This window comes from Aulonocara stuartgranti, assembly GCF_965226115.1.
Source record: "Aulonocara stuartgranti genome assembly, chromosome: 1".
Lineage (NCBI taxonomy): Eukaryota > Metazoa > Chordata > Actinopteri > Cichliformes > Cichlidae > Aulonocara > Aulonocara stuartgranti.
The window spans coordinates 40,978,792-41,004,976 of record NC_138939.1 but is presented as its reverse complement, the minus strand read 5'-3'; the positions used below and the strand labels follow the sequence as shown (position 1 = coordinate 41,004,976).

At 41.7% G+C, this 26,185-nt stretch overlaps 1 protein-coding gene across 2 annotated transcripts in view; it reads right to left on the bottom strand.

Annotated features, from left to right (window-relative positions):
• The window catches only part of adamts17 (ADAM metallopeptidase with thrombospondin type 1 motif, 17), a 100,215-nt gene that overhangs the window by 48,565 nt on the left and 25,465 nt on the right, over positions 1 to 26,185 (bottom strand). For both annotated transcript variants that reach the window (XM_082530679.1, XM_082530680.1), the window contains 5 exons: positions 23,681 to 23,859; positions 22,706 to 22,789; positions 15,008 to 15,165; positions 5,932 to 5,975; positions 1,634 to 1,739 (listed from right to left, as the gene is read on the bottom strand). In XM_082530679.1, the coding sequence (XP_082386805.1) occupies positions 1,634 to 1,739; positions 5,932 to 5,975; positions 15,008 to 15,165; positions 22,706 to 22,789; positions 23,681 to 23,859 (571 nt within the window). The remainder of the gene's footprint in view (positions 1 to 1,633; positions 1,740 to 5,931; positions 5,976 to 15,007; positions 15,166 to 22,705; positions 22,790 to 23,680; positions 23,860 to 26,185) is intronic.

The following is a 26,185-nucleotide window of genomic DNA, read 5'->3' as shown; positions in this document are numbered from 1 at the left end:
ATTACTCATAACAATCCCATAGATGTAATGTTACAACTACTTTAAATTGATATTCATTTAGAGTCTTTTTCTCCAATAGATCTTTCTGAGTTAACTTCAGTAATTACTTCCTCCAAACTATCAGCGTGTTTTTTTAGATCCCATTCCTACAAGACTGCTGAAATACATCCCACGCTGATACCATCCATCCATCTATCCATTTTCTTCCACTTCTCCAGGGTCCACCCTTCTCCCCAGCTACCTCCTGTAGCTTATTTGTCCCGCCGAGGAGTTCCCGGGCCAACCAAGAAATATCTCTTCAGCATTCTGGGTCTTCCCCAGAGTCTATTCACTTTGGGACATACTTGGAACACCTCACCCAGTTGGCACACAGGAAGCATTCTTTTAGATGCCTCCAGCACCTCGAGTCGCTCCTTTTGATGTGGAGGAGTAGAGGCTCTACTCTGCAATCCTCCCAGATGGCTGACGTACTCACCCTATCTCTAAGGGAGAGGCCCTTCAGAGAAAGCTCCTTTCCACCATTTGTACACACATTCTCTTTCGATCCCTACCCAAAGCTTGTGACCATAAGTGAGAGTAGGGACGTAGGTCGACCAGTAAATTGAAAGCTTCGTTTTTACAATGAGCTCTTGTTTCACGACAACACACGGTTACAGCATTCGCATCATTGCAGCCACCACACTAATTCGTCTGTCGATCTCTCGCTACCCTCTCCCCTCACTTGTGAACAAGACCCCGAGATTCTTTAACTCCTTCACTTGGGGCAGCAACTTGTCCCTGTGCTGGAGTGGGCACTCCACCCTTTTACAGCTGTGGAGCTTTGCTTCAGACGTGGAGCTGCTGATTCTCATTTCTGCTGCAAACCACTCCAGTGGGCCACCACCTGATGAAGCCAACAGAACTACACTGTTTGTGAAAGGCAGAGACGAGACTAAAAGTTACGAACAGAGTCAGTGACCCACTGTAGCATTGGCGGAGTCCAAAACCCACCGGAAAGAAGTCCAACTTGCAGCTCTTGCAATGGTTGTATATGAACCAAATAGCGTGCTCTGGCCACCTTGCTGTCTAGGGTGAGTCAGCCCACATTGGGATGTCTAGTCTGCGTCTCCAGGGCTCATGGGTGCACGTAGGCCAATTGGACGGGGTGGGGCACCCAGTTGAGGACGTGACCATTGCTGGGTGTGGGAGAAATTGAAGAACGCTATACTTCCCACATACTGTAGCTTGAAAATATGCATTGTGCATGATTTTAATTGTTATGCATACATTTAACAGTTGTGGCTGAAATGGTAGAGTTGGTTTATTTAGTGAAAAGCTGGTGGACCAATTCCCAGCTCTTACAGTCCCTGTGTATCTTATGTGCATCTTGGCCAAGATATCAAACCTAGACTTTCCCCCAATGCATCCACTGGAGCGTGAGTATGTAGGAGAGTGTTAGATAAAAGACCTTAGGTATGAGATAGAGATAGAGAAAGAGATGAGGGGCGTCAAACTTGATACTTGTATAGAAAAGTGTCATAGAAGTGCAATAGAAGTATTAATCCATTTATGATTTACAGCATTTTTAAAAGATAATGCAGGATAATAACAGGATATATTGATTACAATACAATTGTTTAAAACTTGAACCTACTTGTGTCCCAGCTCATGAGCAATAGTGAAAGCCAAATTGAGACCATTGTCCTCAGCTAACACACACTTCTTCTTCGCACTGCAGACACCACCCAGATAAGCAATACCTGTAATACAGTTGGGTAAAATGACAATGAGTTTTATGAGTTACACTTATGATTGTGTTTTAATGTTTGACAGTGTTTGAGCAGTTAGTATAGTTAATATAATAGTTAGTATAATGAAGTTTAAAAGGTGTTTTACCTAAAACAGCTTACTGTGGATCAGTTTTTCTGTCTCGTCAGTTCAGTAGCTTAGTAAAAGGTAAATTTGTACCCATTTATTTAATGCAACACAGCAATCTGTGTTAGACGTGTCTGTCACAGGTCCCTGTTTAATTGATGCCATAGCACGATCATATTCATTCACCGTGACACATTCAGAATTCAAAGAATGCACTACAAATCTAAGACTACAAGATGTGAAAAGATCTGTCATATCCCCTGACTGCCGAAATTGGTTACATGGATATGGAATAATAGGGCGTTACTCATTTCACAGCATTGCCATAAGATAAGATAAGATAAGATAAGATAAACCTTTATTAGTCCCACATGTGGGAAATTTGTCTTGGTCACGACAGAGAGTGGACAGTACCAAGTTAAGAGCACCAAAAATTAAGAAAAAAACAATAGAATAGAATGAGATAAAATAGAATAACATACTATACAGACTAGAATAAAATACTATGTTGCCTCAGAAAAATTGCACATCAGGGAGACAGACCTAGGCTACCGTGGTGTACTGGATGTGTGTGTGTCTGTCTGCATGTGTGTGGTCATCTTTGTCTTTGTTGTGGAGTCTCACAGCAGTGGGGAGGAAAGACCTGTGGAATCTCTCCGTCTCACACCGTGGGTGCAGCTGCCACTGAAGGAGCTGCTCAGTGCTGTCAGTCTCCTGCAGATGTTGTCCATCAGAGATGACAGCTTAGCCGCCGTTCTCCTGTCACTCACCACCTCCACTGGGTCCAGAGGGCATCCTAGAACAGAGCTGGGCCTGCGGATCAGCCTGTTCAGTGTCTTCCTGTCCCCAGCAGAGATGCTGCCGCCCCAGCAGACCACACCGTAAAAGATGGCAGAAGCCACCACAGAGTCATAGAAGGTCTTCAGGAGTGGGCCCTCCACTCCAAAAGAGCAAAACAGCCTGCTCTGTCCTTTTCTGTAAAGAGCATCTGAATTGTGACTCCAGTTTATTGTTCAGATGAACACCATGGTACCTGTAGCTGTCCACAGCTTCATGTCCATGCCTTGGATGTTCAGTGGTTTCAGTGGAGGATGTTTGTTCCTGCGAAAGTCTACAACCAGCTCCTTGGTTTTTCTAGTGTTGAACATGATGCTCACAGTGCTCCCAGCGGTCTCCAGGTGAGAGAACAATGTAGGAGGTGAATGATGGCATCATCCACTCCAGTGCCAGGCTGGTAGGCAAGCTGAAGTGGGTCCAGTGATGAGCTCACCAGGGGCTGAAGCTGAACCAGGACAAGCAACTCCAGGGTCTTCATCAGGTGGGATGTCAGAGCCTCTGGCCTGTAGCTGCAGAGGTCCTACAACTACAGGCCGGAGTCCAAGCCTGCAGAGGTCCTTGGGACGTGGGGTCTTTGGCACTGGTACCACACAAGAGGTTTTTCAGAGCTGTGGAACTCTCCATAAGCTTCAGACTGAAGCTTACCACACAGTTGATTTGCGCAGGACCTGACAACCCTTGAGCTGATGGTATCTGGTGCCTTATTGGCTCCTTAGTTCCCTCCTAACCTGGATGGCTGACAGAGACAGGCTGGAGCCGTGTGTTGGATGTGTACTGGATGCTGTGGTTGGGGGTGGGGAGGAGTGAGCAGGTTGAGTGGAGGAGATGTGAAGTGTCTGAGGTGTAACAGCAGGAGTTTGAGTTGGTGTGTCTGCAGCCGATGTTGAAGACTGCATCAAACCTGTTGGTTTGATTCAAAGCTGGTTTTCCTTCTTCTGCCTTTAGCTCTCCTTCCCATTCCCGATCAGTCCTTTCAGCTCTCTCTGCACCCTTTTCACCCCCTTTCTTGTCTCCAGATTTGAAGGCCCTCCACTTCTGCTTGAAGACAGCTTTTATTTCTGGGGTAATCCAAGGTTTGTTGTTGGACAAGCACCGCACAGTCCTGGAGGGCACGGGGTTATCCACACAGACGTTAACGTAGCCCGTAACGCATGTCACATTTTGTTGGCGCTCCAGAAGACCCTGGTGGTATGTGTCCTCTATTGATGGGAAGCCTGCTCCTGTGATGTACTGATTAAATGATTAAATCACTGTATACACATTCCTTCTGTCAGTAAAGTCTTCCAGCAACCTAATAGTAATGCACATAAGGCCAAAAAATGAAGAACCCAAACATTGTGAAGCCCACAGACAAAGACGTGTGATCCACAGTGCTGTTAAATAAATATATCAGTGATATATTTTGACTGGGGTCTGATCAAACAGTGATGTGATGGCTCCCAGAGCTGGCAGCACAGTGAGCCAAACAGACTCATCAGGCTTCTGGGCTGACCACACTGTACTTCCCACCAGCAGCTTATCGTGGTTGATAGGAGTCAGCGTGGGCACTCTGACTGTTCTGCAGCTATGCAGACACATATGCAACAAACAAAGTGTTGCAAATACTTTGTATTCTGACATCTTTCTATCAGAACCAGCATCAATTTTGGGGAATCTGAGCTGTAATAGCTTGCCTGTTTGATTGGACCACACAGACCAGCTTTCACTGCATGCATACATCAGTGAACCTGGGCTGGCCGTGACCCTGTCACTGGTTCACCATTGTTCCTTCCTCAGACCGTTTGACAGATATATCTATTAACACCCATAAGAGCTGCAGTTTTGAAAACCTTGACCTACTCATCTAGCTATTACAATTTGACTATCGTCAGACTTGCTTAAATCCTTGCTTGATTCATGTGTGCTCATTTTTCGTGCTTCTGTTAGCTGGGTCCCTCATAGATCCCACCCACCAACAGGTGCTATGTCCATCAGATATTCTTTTTTTTTTCAATTCACCTGTCAGTGGTCTTAATGTTATGCCTTATATCAATATATAATCTATAATCATTTTAATTAATTAATTTTTTTTATTTTTAAAATATTACAGAATGGAATAGGACTGGGGGGGAGGAGAGGGAAACACATAGACAAGAGAAGTTGGGAAGAACCTCAAGAGAAGCAGAAGGAAAGAAAAACAGAGGGGAAGAGGGTCGGGGAGAAAAGACACTAAAAATCTTCTAGATCACCTGTTGGAAAGAACAAGCAAAAAGAGAACAACACAGTAGGGAACCCACAGCAATAACCTAGATAAGCACAAGTAACAATAAATAATAAATACTGAATGCTACTGAGCGCAGATTAGACCGAAAATGTATGATATGCTTAGAGGCAGCAGCCAAGGAAGGCACACCTGTATGCACACAGGTAGATATATATTCTATTTTGTAACTTTGTAATATATTCTGTTATTTAATTTATTTCTGTTACTGTTCTTATTATTGGAGCAATTAATTTCTTAATTAATAAAGTATTCTGATTCTGAAAAAGAGTTTTGACAGTGTTTTGTATGCTTAGTTTTTGAGATCCAGTATCAGAGAAATATTAATACTCAACTCAAAATGTTTTGTCTTGCCATGAAGACAACTGTCAGAATTGTTGTCATGTCTTCTTATTGAAGAAGACATGACGATCACATTTTACAGTATACTCATTCTGGTCAGACTTTTCAGTCACTCAAAAGTCTGTAAGCCTGATCTTTGCTTGCCAGTCATACTAGCAATAATGATGACATAAACTGTGCAACTGAAATTGTAAAATGAGAGCTTTTGCATACGGGACACTTGTCCTTGTATGAAGAGACAAAAGCAGGGAGGCTTGTTTTTTCTGGTAAAGTGAAATTAATGATTATAAAGAACTCAGTGTGAGGTTTGGGGTCCCACAGTTTACTATTATCTATCATTACATGTTCCTTCAACAGAAATAATCAACGTGACAGAAGCACAAAGAAATCTTCCACATTCATCACGACGTATTACAGAGATTTTTATAGTTGAGGAAAACATGAAAATAAATGGTTCAATTTGATCAAATGTTTAATGATCTCATTTTTTTTGCATTCAATGGACTTTTGAAGTTTAAAGCATGAGGGAAAAGGAAATGCAGGTGGCAGGGTTTCTTGCAGCTGAACCTTTGAGTTCTGTGATTATAGTGAGGGTTCAAGTATGTCTTATGTCAGCTGAGTGAGTGAGTGGTACTCACCCACAGTATCACATGGCTCATCTTTGTGAACACAGAAATCTGTTCTGAAAGAAGAAAAGAAAGAATTTGCAACACTGATTTACTGAGATTAGTTAAAACATTAAAGTAGAGTACATTTACACTTAATATGGATTGTGCTAGAAAAATGATGTCACGGTCCAGCGGCAGACTGTATGGAGCGTGAGTGGAGGACCCAAATGCTTGAACAAAAGGCGAGCCTTTATTGGGCTAATACAAGAGAAACATAAATACAAGGCAAGATCCATGTGGGGTGAAACTAAAACTAAACATAAACTGGAAAAAAATAAATAACTGACAAGCTGTGATGAGACTGTGAAACTGGGAAACAACTATGAACCTATAAAACTATGACAATAACTATGACAACTATGACAAGAGGTACATGACTAGACGAGAAGAACAGACATCCTTACAAAGACTGAATGACCACACAGAGACTAAAGACACACAGGAGGTATTTAGGGGAAGTGGAAACACACGAACGTCATGACACCCACAGGGAAAGTGAAACTAAAACAATGAACATATCATCACAAGACCTCTACAAAACAACACAGGAAACGCTGAGAGACGTAGACATGGCACCGGCTTGACAACATGAAAGCACACACACAGAAGACATGAACAGACTTATACCAGGGGATATGAAGAGACTCATAACTAAGGAGACATGACAGGACCTAAATAAGACATAAATAATCCCAAAATACAAAATAACTCAACTAAACCCTTAACTTAAAACTCGCACATGAATTAAACACAATATAAACATAAGAAAATAATACAAAATAACACAAAACAATATATCCGATTGGGTTTAAATGAATCTAAATGATTGAAGCCACCTCATAAGATGTGTGTTGTTAAAAAATTTTGCAGCAAATGCAAGTTGCTCTTCTGGACTTCACGATAAAGGGAAAACAATAAAGCAGTGAAAGCTAACCAACTTTGGTGCTAGCAGTATAGACCAGTAAGCTCACAAATTATACTGAGGAAGACAAAGACAGAAGCCAAATAGGTAGATTAGGACAAGATAAGGAAATGGGCCCATCACACTCTGGACACAACCTGTTACAACTCCTCCCCTATGGTAGGCACAGAGTACACCAAAACAACCAGACACCTGTACAGCTCCTTGCTACAGACCATCACTCTGGTGATGACTCCACCACACCTGCTAGTGAATTACAGTGTACCATATGTACTCCTAAACACCTGATTCTGTTCACCTGGACGTAGCATATTCAGTGGGAGAAACATTTCATCAAACACTTCTTCAGTCTCGGCTAAATGCAGGTTTCCCCAACATTATAAACAGTACATTTGCGTAATAACTAAGAGGGCTATGAGGTCGTTTTCTTGATCATTAATTGTCATCACCATTGATCAATAGCCACTGATCAAAGATCACTGATCAATGGCCATGAGTGACTTGACTCCCTGCTCAAACCAGCATTCCTCCCTTTCAAGTATGTGCACATCATAATGGAAAGAGTGGCCACTGGCCTGTAAGTGTAAATAGACTGAATATATATGTTTTTAAATTCCCCTCTTGCCCCTGTGGGCAGTCGATCCCTCGAGCTCGGGTTCTACACCAGAGGCCTGGGAGCTCGAGGCTCCTGCACAGCATCTTTGCTGTTCCTAGAATAGCTTGGGGGTTGCTGAGTGCTCTTATTACCACTGGGACCACTGTTACCCTCACCCTTCACATCTTCTCGAGTTCTTGGTACTTCCTCAGCTTCTTCCTGATGTTACTGTCATTCAGTATAGCCACATCTTTCACTATGGCTGTCTTCTTCTGCTTGCCCACCAATACTAGGTCTGGTTGGTTAGCCATCACCAGTTTGTCTATCTCTATCTGAAAGCCCCACACCATCTTAGCGCCGTCATTCTTGACCACCCAGGAATCCCATTTTGACCTCGGGACTTCAGGGCAATACTCGGCACAGATGTTCCTGTACACTATGCCGGCCACTTGGTTATGGCGTTCCATGTATGCCTTGCCTGCTAGCATCTTGCACCCTGCTGTTATGTGCTGGATTGTCTCTGGGGCATCTTTACACAGCCTGCACCTGGGGTCTTGCCTGGTGTGATAGACCCCAGCCTCTATGGATCTTGTGCTCAGAGCTTGTTCTTGTGCTGCCATGATTAGTGCCTCTGTGCTGTCTTTCAGTCCAGCTTTGTCCAGTCACTTTTAGGATTTCTGGATGTGAGTCATTTTTTTTCTGTCTGCCAGTGGTCTCTCCTTCCATGATGGTTCTTCTCCTCGCTTCACTTTTTCTTGGGTCTCTGTCTCTCTGATTCTGATTCTGACAGAGCTGAATTTTAAGTATAATGGCAAAGGCTGTTAAAACTTTATATTATAATTTATAACTAATATAAATTAGCAAAGAAATTCATGCAAATTGATAGGTTTGTAGCTTAAACCTATTCGCTGGAACGCTCAAGACAATTCAACTGCACAGCAAAAAGCATTGAACACCAAGCAGAGCTCTTTATGATTCTTGTACACGAGGGAGACCAAGTGGACAAGCGCCGTTCCTTCGCTTGACCCCAGTCGCTCTTGTCTGCTACCCTGTAACACTGCTCTTTTATATAGACATAGGTTCATTAACATATGACGTCTACATACACACAAAGAGTACCTTGCCTGTGCATTGTGTAAGTGTGTGTGTGTGTGCGTGCGTGCGTGCGTGCGTGCGTGCGTGCGTGCGTGTGTGTGTGGTCAGTGTGTGACCCCATAACCAACTTCCCTAAACCTGCTGGTCTAGAAGTCCGGACGTTTATCCTACCATGAAACAATAAGAGCAGGTAGACCTCTCCCATGCTCCCAGGATGTGGGTGTGAATGCCAGAACCCTCTGGAATGCACACAAAGTCTTTGCAGACTGCTAAGGATCAGACCCCAATCAATATGACATCGACTATAAACTCTAAGCATATATGAGTAAATATTTCTAAGCATAAATGACAATCAACAATACAAATCTAACATTTATTGCACATACAAACATCAGGAGATAACCTCAAGGATGAGAACTTTTCTGTAAGTGTGATTGTCTTCATAAGAAGTTTGTGAGTTCCCAAGGAAAGGTAATACATCATGAGCATAAAGGCTTACTTTATGGTCTGTATTTTCAGTTTTAACTTGACATTTTGTCGAATTGGTGCTGCTAGTGGCTCAATGAAAATGACAAAAGTGAGGGGGAAACTGGACAGGCCTCGTCTGGCGCCTCTTTGTAGCTGGAAGCTTTGGGAAGTAGGATGGTTAGTTATAGCACAAGCATTTGTGAAGCCTTATAGTGTTTTGATCCAATCGATGAAGAATGAACCAAATAGGTTATCAGTAAGGTTCCCAGTCGAATCCTTAATAGAGTAAATCTTTTTTTTCTTTATTTAGCTTTGACTGGTTAACAAACATTTTCCAGATTTATTACCATGTCCAAAGTTCTCCAAATGCAACCTGGTGTATTAAGTCTTCCGTAGGGCTGGGCGATATATCGAGTTTTTTAAAAATATCGATATATTTTCATACGAGATATAAGATGTGACAATATCGTTTATATCGATATAGTCTATGTTACGTTGTGGAGCCGCAGGTTTGCCTCTCTTTCGTCCACTTTTGTCTCTATGCAACGTTACTCGGCCTCGCCTCTCCTTCACTGAACACAACTCCCCCTCCCCCATAGCTTCACCTGCAGGCAATGACAAGATGAAAGCGGAAAATCTCCGTTAGCGAGTTACCGCGGATCGCCCCGTGCGTGGGGCTGGACGGCGTCAACGTGTTAGCGAGCTAACCGCGCTAACGAGCTAACCGCGCTAACGACTGTACGGCCTAAAATCCTTTCATTTTCTCAAAACTCGACAGTGCGCCTTATGTATGTGCTTACTGACCGCGAACCGATTTTATGTGGTACACAGCGCTCAGCAATCTGTCAAAAAATGTTTTAATATGACTTTGCTAAGCTACGGAGCTGCACCGCTTGATGGATTGTCGGAGGATTACGGCTACCGAGGAGGAGCCTCGCGGAGTGATACGTACTGTGCTTCAACGTAATATTACCCTACTGTGTGTATAAGGACCACAAATGGCACCTGTAAGAGACGTGCAGCTGTGAAATCTGTCTCTTTGTTATTACGCTCAGCGTCTATTAGTTTACATTTTGACTGCACAATTGTGAGCTTTTTGTTATGCACAAAAACAACATTGTTTTCTTTTATTTATGGACCATGATTATTTAATAAATGCTGATAATTTGGAGTTTTCTCTATTTCGGGCAGAAATACTTCGAAGATGGAGATAAACCTGGCAAACTGCTTGCAAGATATATTAAACAAAAAGAAGCTCAGACTATCATAGCAGCAATTAGAGCACAGGATGGCACTATGGTGTCAAAACCCTCTGAAGTGAATGAAGCCTTCAGAGATTTCTATATGCAACTCTACTCCTCAGAAATACAAGCAAACTCTCAGGAAATTAACAGTTTTCTCTCCCCCCTCAACCTCCCAACTCTCTCTAGGACACAGGTGGACTCCCTGGACGCCCCAATTTCAAAGGAAGAGATCTTAAGGGTAATCAAAAATCTCCCAATTGACAAGGCCCCTGGGTTGGATGGGTTTACAGCAGAGTTTTACAGGAACTTTGCAGAGGAGCTCTCCCCTTTACTCCTGCAAATGTTTGAGGAAGCCCTGGATAAGGGCAGCCTGCCACCAACACTGTCAGAGGCACTTATTTCCCTTGTCTTAAAGAAAAACAAAGACCCGCTTGACTGTAAGAGTTACAGGCCAATAAGCTTGATCAATTGTGATTGCAAAATTTTAGCCAAGTTACTAGCAACCAGATTAGATAAGGTCATGACTTACTTAATACACCCCGACCAAGTTGGCTTTATTCGGACTCGCTGCTCTGCCGATAATATTAGACGCCTAATTGATATTATGTGGGCAACCCAGAATAAATCCCCTATGGGGGACTTTTCTCCAGCTATAGCCCTCTCCCTGGATGCAGAGAAAGCATTCGACAGGGTGGAGTGGCGTTTTCTATTTTGTGTAATGGAAGCATTTGGCTTTGGCCCAAAATTCATAAGGTGGGTCAAACTTCTCTACAACAATCCGAGAGCATCAATACTAACGAACCGTATTATATCACAGTCCTTCGACCTCCACAGGGGTACAAGACAGGGCTGCCCACTGAGTCCTCTGCTTTTTGCTTTAGCTTTAGAGCCTCTGGCAGCGACAATACGTAGAGACCCTGATTTTCCAGGTATCCAGGTCCACAATAATAACCACAAATTGATGCTCTATGCTGATGACGCCCTGGTCCTAATATCACAGCCAGAACGATCTCTACCTGCTCTCTTGAGAATTATTAACCAGTTCTCTAATATATCAGGATATAGAGTAAATTGGTCAAAGTCTGAAGCGCTCCCTCTGACAGCCTTCTGCCCCAAAACCCTGTTCCAGCCAGGGGATTTCAGCTGGCCTCAGACTGGTATTAAATACTTAGGCATTACATTCCCCCGTTTGTTACACAACATAGTCCAGGCTAATTTTGAAGCTCTATTGGACAAGTTCAGAACCGACATAATTAGATGGTCCCCTTTGTTCCTCACCCTTTGGGGTAAAGTTAACATCATCAAAATGAATTGTGCTCCAAAATTTAATTACCTACTACAAACACTCCCGCTAAAAATCCCATCAAAATATTTCCATCAATTTGACAGATTATGCAACCAATTCATATGGAATAACAGACGCCCTAGAATAAAGCTTAAAAAGCTACAGCAACCAGTGGAGTCGGGTGGCCTGGGGGTCCCAAATCTACTATTTTACCATTATGCTTTCAGTCTGAGACACATGGTTCACTGGGCTCTTCCTCCAGAACGATCCCCCCCATGGCTTAGTCTGGAGAGTACTTTGTGCTCACCACTCCCTCCGATGCACATTTTAACCACCAAGCTCCCACCAGATATACAAACCCACCCCATTCTTTCTTTCCTGCAGACGGTCTGGAAGAAGGTGGCCTTGCTACTAAATTTTAACTCCCACCTTCACACTGAGGCTTCCATATGGCTCAATCCCAAACTCTGCATTAATAAATCGCCGTTTTTCTGGAGACTGTGGGTCCAGAGAGGGATACTTGTTCTCGGAGACCTGTATCAGGGGAGGATTCTCAAGTCCTTCAACGACCTTAAAGCACAGTTTCAGTTGCCACAAAGTCAGTTTTGGAGGTACTTGCAGCTCCGGCACTTATTGCTCAAAACCTTTGGTTCCTCCTCCACACCACCTCCAAATATTGAATATCTCAGCTACATCAAAAAAATCTTTGGGGGGGGTCGTGAAGTCTCTAAATATTACTCAATGCTTGTTACGGGCACGAGTAAAGGACTACCTGCCCTCCGGTTAGCTTGGGAATCTGACTTTGGTGTGGCTTTTACAGATCAGGAATGGACTGCAATGTTGCAGAATAGTAAAAAGGTGTCCAGGGAACTTAGAACGAGACTAATCCAATTCAAATTACTACACCGAATTTACTGGTCGCCACACAGACTGTATAGGGCGAACCTCATTCAGTCCCCTGAATGCTGGAGATGTCAGACTGGGGTAGGCACATTGACCCATATGATTTGGAGCTGTCCTAAAACCCAAATCTTTTGGACTGAGATACATGACTTTATCAAATCAACCATACGATGGGATATTCCTTTTTCACCAAGACTATTTGTGTTGGCAGACCCATCACTCCTTAACTATGCTCCACCTAAGGCTGCTGAGTGGGTACAGACTGCATTGATGCTGGGGCGTAAACTCATTATCTCCCAGTGGAAGGCCCCTTCCACCCCACCTGTCTCTGTATGGCATATTCAACTAGGGAGACTCGCTGCACTAGAACAACTCTCATACAGGCTCCTGAATAAAGTGGAGAGTTTCCATCTGAAGTGGGATCCATATCTGTCCAGAATAAAACGAACAGACTAGACCCTAGAGTGGGATAGTCATTGGAATTCTGATGAAGCACTCTCAGGGATGTCAGAGTGTGGCATGCAGTAAGACCCACATAGTCAAAGGCTGGCTGTTTTTGTTTCTTTTTTTTCTTTTTTCCTTTTTTGTTTGTTGTTGTTTTTGTTTTTCTTTCCATGCTTTTGTTTATCTCTTGCTTTGTTTGCCCCCCCCTCATTTTGGTTTGGTATTCTCTACTGTTCTGCTGCTATGCTGATGTTTTTTTTATGCGATGTAATCTGTCTCCGCAGTGGACTGTAGTGTTCTAAAAAGTACAATAAAATATTAATCATAAAAAAAAATAAATGCTGATAATTTATTTTTGAGTAATTTCTTCATGTACATCTACGCTGTATGTAAAGAAAATGCCCGTGTGACATCTGGGACACAGTGTGACTAAGAACTCTCTTTTTGTTCTTAACTTATGGCTTTTAAAAAAAAATATCAAGATATATATCTTATATCGCCATCCAGCTAAAAAATATCGAGATATGAATTTTGGGTCATATCGCCCAGCCCTAGTCTTCCGTTCTTAATGGGTGGTGTGACTGTTTCTTGTGTTAGAGAGGCAGACGCTGGCACCACTGATGTTGATCAAATGAATATGAGTGTCTGTGATATCCTTCATAATGGAGCTGCTAACTTAAAAACGGTCTAAGCGAGAATGTGCATGGTTTACTGGTGAAAGGAAGGTGTAATCAGACATGAGTGTGTCTACGTTGTATGGTTGTATGTGTCTGTGCTGTATATTTATGTAGTTAACTGCAGCACTGTGGACAAAGCAAACATGACGGCTGTGTAAATGAACTGCTTATTCATCAATGTTACGACTCTAGAAGATTATTTTGTTGCTTGTATACTAAGATGCAGCTTTCTTTCTCCTGTGCCAACATTATGCTTGACCCTGTCGATCGGAGAAGTGCAAGTATATGGGATCTCTTTTAATGAAGCGATATCCTGCTTCCTGCCTCTGGGCAGTTACGTTCTGACAGGCACTAGGGTAATAAAGATTTAGGGGGGACCCTATATAAGTAGAGCCCGGTTCCTTTGTTCAGTTGAATTCTTCACTACAACGCCAAAGTGCCTTGTGCTGACTGAACTCCTTCTTGCAAGAATAAAACCTCCTCTTTAATGCACTCAATTTCCACAACAACTTGGTATCAGAAGTGACACCTACACTGATACAGACAACAATTAAACATTTAGAGCAGAAGGATTCTGCTCTAAATGTAAAATACTCACACGAAGCTTTTCTCACTTATACTTTGATTATTACCGGCAAAGATATTGAATGTAGGATAGATTCTGGTGCCACGCACTCATCATCAGAGCAGCTGACATTCCTGAGCAACCTGCTCTGAAAGGCCATTTCATGTGTTCTGTGCAGAGATTGATGTCTTATTTTACACCTCATGGCATTAAGGGTTATAAAAACAGAAAACATTGTCACATCTCAAACTTCGACATGATTGAGGACCAGTATATATATGAATGGCTGCCGGTAATCACACTCTTTGTGCGGCTGTTCTTCAGAAGGCTCATAAGCATGTCTCAGCATCTCTCACAGAAGTTGATTTTATCCTACCAACAAACTTGAATTGTATTGCATCTCTGCAGGTCCTGACATAAGATTTGAAACCCAGTGGTTAAAAGTGTTTAATTATGTCATCACTGCTGACTGCATGTACTGGCAAGACAGCACGTGCTTCTTCACTGTCTGTCTCACCCCACCTCAGTGGGAGTTATTCAGTATTTATCATTCTGCACCTCACACATCTCTGAGCAAACAAACATAAATGCTGCCAAGACATTGGTGTATTTGCCTATAAGTATCAGGCAGCACATGATTGGACCCTAATAGAACAAGACAGAGTTTTCTATTCACCATCTTCTATGGCACTGGTCTGGCCTGGGGAGTGGGGGAACTGCGGAGTCACATTTATATAATGCTCAGGTTTTTGCTCTGACGGGGAACAACAGTCAGACTCAATAACATGGCAGCTCTCTTCCTCACAGTGAAGTTCTAAGAAGCTTTAAAACAGTTCATAGCTGCATACCTGGTGACCAATACAGCACTGTCCACTGGAGGGATATCATCTCTTCCACCGGGAACATGGTTGGTACCAAGGTACCAAGGCCCACCAAATTCTTGATGCTGCCAGTGACAGAAGCTCTCCAGAGATCTTTCTCCATGATGGCCCACCTTTAGCTTTTCCTGGAGAACAAAGACACTAAATTAATTTAATTCTGATAATAATGAAAAAAAAAATTGGGACTTATGCACAATGAACATTATGTCATTAGGCTAGTTGGTTTGACACAACAAAATGGCTGAAGGCGAAGCCAATAGGTGCTTTAATAACCTACTCAAAAACCCAATGGCCAGTGAGGAGGATAGAACAGCATGTGAGTCCGTCTGCTGTAAGGAAGCTTCCTTGGATCACTTGTTTGGGGATCTTCCCTGCATAACCATGATGTTTTAGAAGGGACACACATCTTCCAAAAAGTTAAATTTTTATCTTATCAGTCCACAGAGTATTTCCAAAAAGGTTTAGGGGATCGTCAAGATGTTTTCCGGCAAAATTGAGACAAGCCTTTATGTTCCTTTTTCATTTTAGACCTCCATTGTTGCTCAGTCTCTTTCTTATGATGGAGTCATAAACACTAACCTTAACTGAGGCAAGTGAGGGCTGCAGTTCTTTGGATATTGTTCTGGGGTCTTTTGTAGCCTCTTGGATAAGTCACCGCTGCACTACTCTGGTAATTTTGCTCTGCCAGCCACTCCTGAGAAGGTTCATCACTGTTCTATGTTTTGACTTTATAGCCTTTCCCAGACTAAGAGATCTCAATTACTTTGTTTCTCATTCGCTGCTGAATTTCATTGGATCTGCAGATGGTCTAATGATGCTTTGTTTAGGCAGGTGAATGATGAATGGTAAATGGTAAATGGCCTGTATTTGTATAGCGCTTTACAGTACAGTAATCCAATCTTGAAGAAACAAAAGCATGAATAACAGTTTCCAAGTCTGTTTGCGGGATAATATTACTTAGCTTAACAATATTTTGTAACTAATATAAACATGAATTAACCAGAGTATGAACATGAACATCTGAGGGAAAACCAGACTCAAAATTTGCCCCGATGTTTCTGATGGAAGACTTGGCATAAGAGGCTAACGGACCAAGAGTTTCCATTATTGAAATTTACGCTCTTCTGGAGCACAATCAGGAATTTCAGCTTTTCCTGATTAAGTTGAAGAAAAGTTCTATCCATCCAGACTTTTACAAACCCTAAGCACTTGTGTAAGACATGCAGATTCAATACCTCATTAGGCTTAAAATGGATGTATAAATGAATATCATCTGTGTAGCAGGTATATGAGACCTCTACTCAAAATGTGTTGAAGAGGGATCATGTAAACCAGAAATAGTAAGGTCCCCAAAAAAGAACCCTGAGGTACACCAAAATTAAGATGGCTTAAGGAAGACCTATAATTGGAAGCAGCCACACAAAGAGAACAATCAGAAAGATATGAAGTAAACAGTTGTAAGGCAGATCCTGATACACTGGCCCAATACCTCAACCTGTCAAGATCTGGTGATCACTGTATCACCAGATCTCGCTTGGTTGATACAGTGGTTGAGAACAGAACAATTTCCTGTGTCACTAGACACTCTGACAAGAGCTCTCTCCTTTGAATGTCCTTTACAGAACTCAGATTGAAATTTATCAAGAATGCTGTATTTATCTAAAGCAGCAGTTAGCTTAGCTTATCAATAATCTTGGTAAGAAATGGTAATTTAGAGATTGGTCTATAGCTGACCAATAGAAGGGTCAAGTTTGGGCTTTTTTTTAGTATAGGGTGAATAACAGCATTCTTGAAGTAAACCGGACTTAACCAGAGGCCAGAGAGGGATTAGCCATGTGCGTACAAGAACAGATGGACCGAAAAACATCTTTAAACAGGGATCCAGGTAAAATGTCTAAACAACAAGAAGAGGCTCCACAGCATATGGTCATAGTGAATTCTGTCTCTAGCTTACTAACATAAACCAATGTAAAACAGCAAACCAACCAACCTCATGACATAACATTCTGTAATGACAGAAGACGGCGCTAAACATGTTTTTTAAACTTCAAATTCAAATTCAAATTTCAAATTCAAATTTTATTTGTCACGTACACAGTCATACACAGTACGATATGTAGTGAAATGCTTGGACAACTGCTCGTGACCTAAAGAAAACAAAAAAGGAAAAGGCTATGAATAAGATAGGAAATAAATATGAAAAATTAAAAAGGGTAAATTTAACTAGGAAGGAATAGAATATAAATTAAGGTTAAAAATGAAATAACTGTACAACACAAATTAGAATGAAGGGTAAATTTAACTGGGAAGAATAAGATAAAGATAAATATATAAATTAAAGTCGAAAATAAAATAACTGTACAACAAAATACACAATACACAATATAGAACTATATAAGAATGTATGAAGAAATCTAAATATAAATAAATATATACACAATAACAGCAGCTGTACAAGTATTAACCGGAAATGAAGAATATAGTGACCAGTGTTGTGCAAAACCAAAGTCCAGAAAGTCCAGTGTGTGTGTAAGAACTGTATGTGTGGGTCAGTACTGTGTGGTGGTGTGATTGAGAGACCGTATCGCCTGCGGGAAGAAGCTCCTCCTCAGTCTCTCTGTGTTGGTCTTCAGGGAGCGGAATCGCTTTCCTGAATTTAAATTTTAAGCACTTATTTCTTACATTCAGCTTCACAGACAGTATTTAACAATGCTCGAGCATGGTTTAAACTGGCTTTTATAAATGTATGTCTGTGAAGGTTCTCAGTCATCCAGGTCATCGTAGTCAAAGGAGCTTGCAAAGAAAAGCGTCTGGACTTCTTTAAGTTGCTTGAAGACGTTTCACCTCTCATCCGAGAAGCTTCTTCAGTTCTAAGGTCAAATGGTGGAGAGTCCCAGATATAAACCTAGTGGGAGTTTCCCCCCACAGAGGGACAAAAGGACCCCTGATGATCCTCTAATCACATGAGCCAAGGTGGGAAACTGGGTGTGGGTCCCAATCAGCCAGAGTTTCGGGTGAGCTCATTGTGAAACCTGGCCCCACCTTATCATGCGAATTCCTGAGGTCAGATGGCCCAGGATGTGAGTGGGCGTTAAGGCGTCTGGGAAGGATCTCAAAACTGGATTATAGATGGCAGAGAGTTGGTGTCGTAAACCCCCGCCTCTGTTCAAAGATGGTCGCTCACAGTGGACATAGATGCTTCTTTCACTCCTCTTTCAAACCATCTGTCCTCTCTGTCCAAAATGTGAACATTGGCATCCTCGAAGAGTGACCTTTGACCTTTAGATGCAGATGGACTGCTGAGTCTTGTCCTGTGGAGGTGGCTCTTCTGTGTTGTGCCATGCGCTTGTGAAGTGGCTGTTTGGTCTCTCCAATGTAGAGGTCTGGGCATTCCTCGCTGCACTGTACAGCATACACCACATTGTTAAGTTTGTGTTTTGGCGTTTTGTCTTTCGGGTGAACCAGTTTGTGTCTGAGTGTGTTGCTGGGTCTGAAATACACTGGGATGTCATGCTTGGAGAAAACTCTCCTGAGTTTCTCTGATACACCGGCTACATAGGGGATGACAATGTTGTTGCGTCTGTCCTTCTTATCCTCCCTCGCTGGTGTCTGGTCTTCTTTTCTGTGCCTCTTTGCTGACTTTATGAACGCCCATTTAGGATAGCCGCACGTTTTGAGTGCTTCCTTTACATGTGTGTGTTCCTTCTTTTTCCCTTCAGGCTTAGAGGGAACATGTTCTGCCCGGTGGTGTAGGGTCCTGATTACTCCAAGTTTGTGTTCCAGAGGGTGATGGGAGTCAAAGAGGAGGTACTGGTCCGTGTGTGTGGGCTTCCGGTAAACTTCGATGTTGAGTTTGCCGTTCTCTTCAATGTGCACAGCGCAGTCCAGGAAAGGCAAACAGTTGTCCTTTGTGTCTTCCCTGGTGAACTTGATGTTTTTATCCACAGCGTTAATGTGCGCAGTGAAGGATTCCACTTCTTGTGTCTTGATTTTGACCCAGGTGTCGTCCACATATCTGTACCAGTGGCTGGGTACTCTTCCTTTGAAAGAGCCAAGAGCCTTTCTCTCCACTTCCTCCATGTAAAGGTTGGCTACAATAGGTGACACGGGGGAGCCCATGGCACAGCCATGTTTTTGTGTGTAGAAGCCTTCGTTGTATTTGAAATATGTAGTGGTGAGGCAGAGGTCTAACAGTGTGCAGATCTGATCGGGTGTGAAGTTGGTCCTGTCCTCCAAGGAGCTGTCTTCTTGTAGTCGTTTTCTGACAGTCTCCACGGCCTCCGTGGTGGGTATGCAAGTGACAACATTGTCAACATTGTCATCCCCTATGTAGCCGGTGTATCAGAGAAACTCAGGAGAGTTTTCTCCAAGCATGACATCCCAGTGCATTTCAGAACCAGCAACACGCTCAGACACAAACTGGTTCACCCAAAAGACAAAACGCCAAAACACAGACTTAACAACGTGGTGTATGCTGTACAGTGTAGCGAGGAATGCCCAGACCTCTACATTGGAGAGACCAAACAGCCACTTCACAAGCGCATGGCACAACACAGAAGAGCCACCTCCACAGGACAAGACTCAGCAGTCCATCTGCATCTAAAGGTCAAAGGTCACTCTTTGAGGATGCCAACGTTCACATTTTGGACAGAGAGGACAGATGGTTTGAAAGAGGAGTGAAAGAAGCATCTATGTCCACTGTGAGCGACCATCTTTGAACAGAGGCGGGGTTTACGACACCAACTCTCTGCCATCTATAATCCAGTTTTGAGATCCCTCCCCAGACGCCTTAACACCCACTCACATCCTGGGCCATCTGACCTCAGGAATTCGCATGATAAGGTGGGGCCAGGTTTCACAATGAACACACCCGAAACTCTGGCTGATTGGGACCCACACCCAGTTTCCCACCTTGGCTCAGGCAGTTAGAGGATCATCAAGGGGTCCTTTTGTCCCTCTGTGGGGGGAAACTCCCACTAGGTTTATATCTGGGACTCTCCACCATTTGACCTTAGAACTGAAGAAGCTTCTCGGATGAGAGGTGAAACGTCTTCAAGCAACTTAAAGAAGTCCAGACGCTTTTCTTTGCAAGCTCCTTAGACTTTTATAAATGTAGTGTTTCATTTTCACTTTAACTTTAAGTACTTACTTTTTAAGGTTTTTAAGAACATGCTTAGCACCATCTTATGCCAGTACACGATGTGATGTCACTGGGTTGGGTGGTTGATTGATTGGGTTCAACTGACAAACATTAGTTCATATTAGTTAACTAACAAAAGCACCAACAACTCAGGGGAAAAATAAGGACACTAAAACTAAAAAAGCAGTCTAAGGAGGTCACGTTTCCACTGCTCCTGGCTGCAACAATGAGTTTTATGTTAAGAAACCAATGATTTCAGTCTGTCTCTTTAGCAGTAAGTGCTTCTTTGATGTTTGACTACCTACACAGACACAGGGAAATCCACCTGTTAGCTGTAATATTTAGGTTTGTAAAGCACTTTATAAATGAGCACTGTGTGGACGAGAGCCTGTTTGAATCAGGTGGTTCGTGGGACCGACAAGCTGGAGACTCTGGTCTGGTCGCGTGTACTGAGCTGATGCCATAAGCAGTATTTTATGCAATACAATAATCTTAAACACAACAACATAACAGCTTACTACATGCAAATCACACCACAAACATAACTATGTTTCTTACTGAAGCAGGATTGGGAAAGAAAAGACGTTGATGTATGCGATGAAAAAAGCAAAACAAAAAACAGACTCAGAGGAAAAGATGCCACGACTTTTTAAAGACCTTTTTTATCCCTCAAGTCATGTCCCTGAATGGATTACTTCATATTAGAAGTGAAGAAAAGCAAAGCCCAAATGTGAGCAAGTGACCCCTTTTTACTAAATTTAGAGTGTCAGACACCAGGTTGTTGGTCTGGGGACTCAAAAAGATTCTGCTCAACGCTATACTTATTTACACTGTGGAGGAGAGTGCTTTACAAACCTGAGCATTACAGCTAACAGGTAGATTTTTCCATTTCAATGCCACTAGTGTTAAAACTATGCTTCAATAACAGCAATCCTGCCTACCTTTTCATTAGGCCCATTTTCTTTCACGAGCAACCAGCTAGGCTCGGTTCAGAATATCTGGCGAGGCTCAAATCAACATCGCTCCGATTCTGCTCGCCAATGGTGATCTTCTCCTCAACTCAATCAAGCCCCATGTTGGGTGCAGAATTGTCTGTTTTTTTTATGAGAGAAAACAAATATGCTCAAATTACAAGTTTTCCCAATTTATTATCAAACGGATTTCAGATTACTTTTACATGCCGCCATGGACCTCCATCTCTCTGGCTCAGAGACAAAAGGCTGGTACACCTAGGCAGACAAAATAATTTCCCTCAGGATAAATAAAGTTCTTATCTTATCTTATCTGTATGTATGTTAAGATGATTGGTCAAAAGTTGGAGGAAAGCCTTTAGACCTCATGTACGGCTCACGTTTCAACTTCTACACATTTCTGAACATCTCCTTTTATAGAGATGAAACTTTTGCATGCAACAATGCCATCACCATGGCAACTGCCTCTTGTCCTCTGGTCAGGCCTGTAGAAGGTGGGAGGAATGCATTCCCAAACACCAGAATTTATGGCCCTGTTTTCTTGTATGTATCACAACCCTCACCCACATACCTGACAGGGGGTCATAGTGTAACAGTCTGCATTCAAAACTACCTGATATTACATACATTTGTGCAGTAAAGGATAAACCATATGTGTGATGCAAATTATGAGGTATATAGCCTTAAAGATAAAAATAAATTCTAACACTAGCCAAACAACGGAAGACCCACTTGGACAGAACTGAAAGTGGACGGCATATTCTTCATTTGTTAACATGAAACTTGTTGTTGCAGCCAGGGGGAATACCAAAGTGACCCCCGAAACCGAATTATAGTTTTAGTCTCTTTATATTCCATTTAGTTTTGGCTTTGGTTATTAATTAGCTTACATAAACTAATGTACGTCTATTAGCAGCAAACAACCAACCAACACACCCGCTGGACTACAGTATGTGTGCTTTTTTATTAGTCCTTTATTTATCCAGGTAAAAATCTCATTGAGATTAAAAATCTCATTTCCAAGAGAGACCTGGCATCATGGCAACAAAAGCTACATACCACATAAGTACATAACATTTAAAACAAATACAATATCCCAACATGTGTAAAATAAATAATTTTGCTGCCATTTGTTGTCTTTGTGCAAACTGGAATCAAAGATAGTGAGTTACACTATATGTAATCATTGAATTGTATACATAGTACACCACATTTTAAGAAAACAAGGTTATAAAAGTGAAAGAAATGTCATCATAAAGCAATTTTAACACACTGAAAGGATGCACACAAGGCACACCTTGAGAATAAATCTTTGCATAGATGAAATTTAGAAAAAAGCCTGTAAAGTTTGGCAGATTGTTTTGAAAGAGAAAAAGGGGATTTTTTAATTTCTTTTCTCACACACACACACACACACACACACACACACACACACACACACACACACACACACACACCTCAGAGAGAGGTAATCTCACAAACCTATGAAACTCAGGTTGTTAGGGTTGAAAGCAATTTTAATGTGGGTCAAAGAAGGCGAAATGTCAGACTTACTGGGCGGTTGTAAAGCAGCATCAGCTTGGTGACTCGAATGTCTAGTCTAACTCTGAGACTCGGGTGATGAAACATATTGTAGACCTGAAAGAAAGAATTAGTACAACTGAACCATGTGAAAGGTCATATAAAGGAAAAAAATCATCAACATACTTGAGTGAATGTCAAAATTTATGGGACAATTTTCTGATAACATCCATTAGAAATAATGCATGAATGGATGGATAACCTGCTAATGCAAATAAACAAACTGACTATTGCAAATGAATATTTTAATCCACTTGGATTAGATAGTTGACATCAACATCACACTTTTCTATAGACATAAATTAAACAACTCTACCTAACATAGCCTAAACAGATATTAACTGGTTATGTATTTTAAAAGGTTTGGGGTTTGTTAATTTGGTTATGAGCAGCATTATTGTGCAGTGGTGCAAACACACAACTAGCTTGTCATGTTAACTGGTGATTCTAAATTGGCTCTAAGTGTAAGAGAGTGTAGTTGCCTGCATTAATGTTGTGAGTATAAGGGTAACACACTCGAGTGTGTAAAGTCGCCTGATGATAATGTGATAGGCTTCAGTCCCTCTGCAACAAAATTGTATAAGAATTTAGGAAAATCGATCTGTATTTAAAGTGCACTGGGTTTCCGAGGTAGTATTGTAAGTATGAGACCAAACAGTACACAAGAAGGCTGAAATTGCAAATTTCAGTATAACTTTAAGACAGTTATACTGGCAAACACTAAAAAAGTTATTGCTACTGCTACCATGTGATGGTTTTTTAATGAAGTTGACTTAAATGCTCACATATTAAATACAGAGTAACTTCTTTCAACATTTTTACTGGTTTAGAAATGCATCAGTCTCTGTATTTAAATAAACACTTATATGTATTTGAATAAACAGTTTCGGTTTGACTTAAACTCAAGTGAGGGAAGTCAAAAACAGCGTTTGATTCTAAAAATCTTACCATATTCATAACAGTCAATAGGAACCTCTGTGCTGCCTCACCACCATGGTACTGGACCATGTCCGAATCTGCTACCACCACTGTCTCCAGAGTGTAGACTTCGTGCAGGCGTATGGCATCTCTCTTCCCACGACCCTCCTCATTCTCTTGAACTCTTGAACTGCTTTCTTTCTTCCTTCCTACCACAAAAGGAAGACTAAATTTAAAAACAGTACGCCAGAAGTATGTACAAACCATTTAAAAAATAACTACATCCTATGAAAAAACTTCCAAATAAAAATTTTAAAACTTAATTATCTTAGATTCAGTGTCTTTGATTTGAAAAGATGCCGTACTTAAACACGAACACTTTGATCATTTATAATAATAATAATAATAACAATAATAATAAAGAGATGTAGTGTTTTGTAGAAAAAGAGCCTGATATTGCCTGGACCAAACTTCTAGAATTGGGAGAACTGTTCAACAGATTTGTACGCCTGCTAAAATGTTCAATATCTGCAAAATTCCTCTAATTGTGAATAGTTTAATGATAACTTTTTAAAATATAAGGTAAATAAAACACTAGCATAACATATTACAATAATCAATATCACTTACACTCGATGGCTGTTACCTAACGACAAATGCAATATCCTTTTTAGCACAACTGTATTTAGACTTTTATATTTGCTGTTTCATTTTATTCTGCGGATGAATGATGAGGGAACGCATGTAAGAATGTATGTATCAGTGTTGGGCAAAATACTATGAAAAGGTAATTAGTTTTGGTTAATAGTTACTTTTTCAAAAAAGTAACTGGGTTAGTAACTCAGTTACAATATTATAAAAGTAACTAATTACTAGGAAAAGTAACTATTGGTGTACGTAAAATGACCAAAAACATAAAATCAGAGTAGAAAAAGGTTATATTTTTACTGTAAGAACCACAAACATGTTTAATGAATCATTAACTTGAAATGCAAAGATAAATTATAAACTTTAAGAAGTTATGAACAAGTTTTGTAAACAACAAAGTTTTTTGCAGCTATTCACCTAAAAATGCACCCAAGGATTTTTAAAATAACTATTTCAAACTATTTACAGAACAATCAGCTGTTCTACATCAAATAAGATGCCACAAAATGATTTGTGCCACTCCAAAAAATAATTTCTGTCCACTATGAGATAATGGACCTCATCACAAGCGTGGTACCTGCAGGCCTGACAGCAGGAGGTGTATCACTCCTGTTTTCCACCTGGAGACACCGTTTACACTGTAATCTGACTTTGGTGGCTTTTTGGCAGCAACTGTGACAATCAGCAGTTGCCTCATTGTTCTGACACACACACAAAAAAATATCGACTACACTACACACTAACTACACAATCCAAACACGCTAAAGGTCACAAATATCTCACATCTCAAAACTCTCTCTCTCTTTCTTTTGCTCTCTCTCTCGCTGCCATTGCTCCTAGAACTTTCCCCTCTTCCTGCCATGTTGCCAAATCATTTTTGATTGGTCAGTATGGTACTTCTTTTTTTTTGGTCACAAGCGCTATCCTTACACAGTAAACACATCAATAGTATTCAGGAAAAAACATTGTATATATCAGCGGTCTCCAACCTTTTTTGCGCCACGGACCGATTTATGCCCGACAATATTTTCACGGACTTTAAGGTGTCGCGGATAAATACAACAAAATAAAACTAGTACCGGTACCGAAAAAAAGAAAATTTATTCATAACGATCGTGGGGCGATCGTGGCTCAAGAGTTGGGAGTTCGCCTTGTAATCAGAAGGTTGCCGGTTCGAGCCCCGGCTTGGACAGTCTCGGTCGTTGTGTCCTTGGGCAAGACACTTCACCCGTTGCCTACTGGTGGTGGTCAGAGGGCCCGGTGGCGCCAGTGTCCGGCAGCCTCGCCTCTGTCAGTGCGCCCCAGGGTGGCTGTGGCTACAATGTAGCTGCCATCACCAGTGTGTGAATGTGTGCGTGAATGGGTGGATGACTGGATATGTAAAGCGCTTTGGGGTCCTTAGGGACTAGTAAAGCGCTATATAAATACAGGCCATTTACCATTTACCATAACACACATGAAAAGACCCAGGAAAACCGAGTTAATGATAAAAACGATAACAAAATAACGCTGGAAACCGATAAAAACCCTGAAAACCACACATTTCACACCTGAACCTCAACTCTCGTGGCCCGGCACCAAACGACTCACGGACCGGTACCGGTCCGAGGCCCGGGGGTTGGGACCGCTGGTATATATTTTTTATCATGACTGGTTTTACGTGGCCTATCAACACAATTTAAAAAACAGGTATATAGTTTGAAGTCCACACTTTTAACACAAAAATAGAGACTCGGGCTTGTCTTGGGCTGACATAGCATCTTGTTACTATGTCACCTTAAAGAAGTCATGTGATTTGTTTAACATGATTACTTTTCTTTCTCAGCCAATCAGCAGCACACGTGCGATTGTTTCAACCCCTAACTCTGAATAAGCTGAAGACAGCTT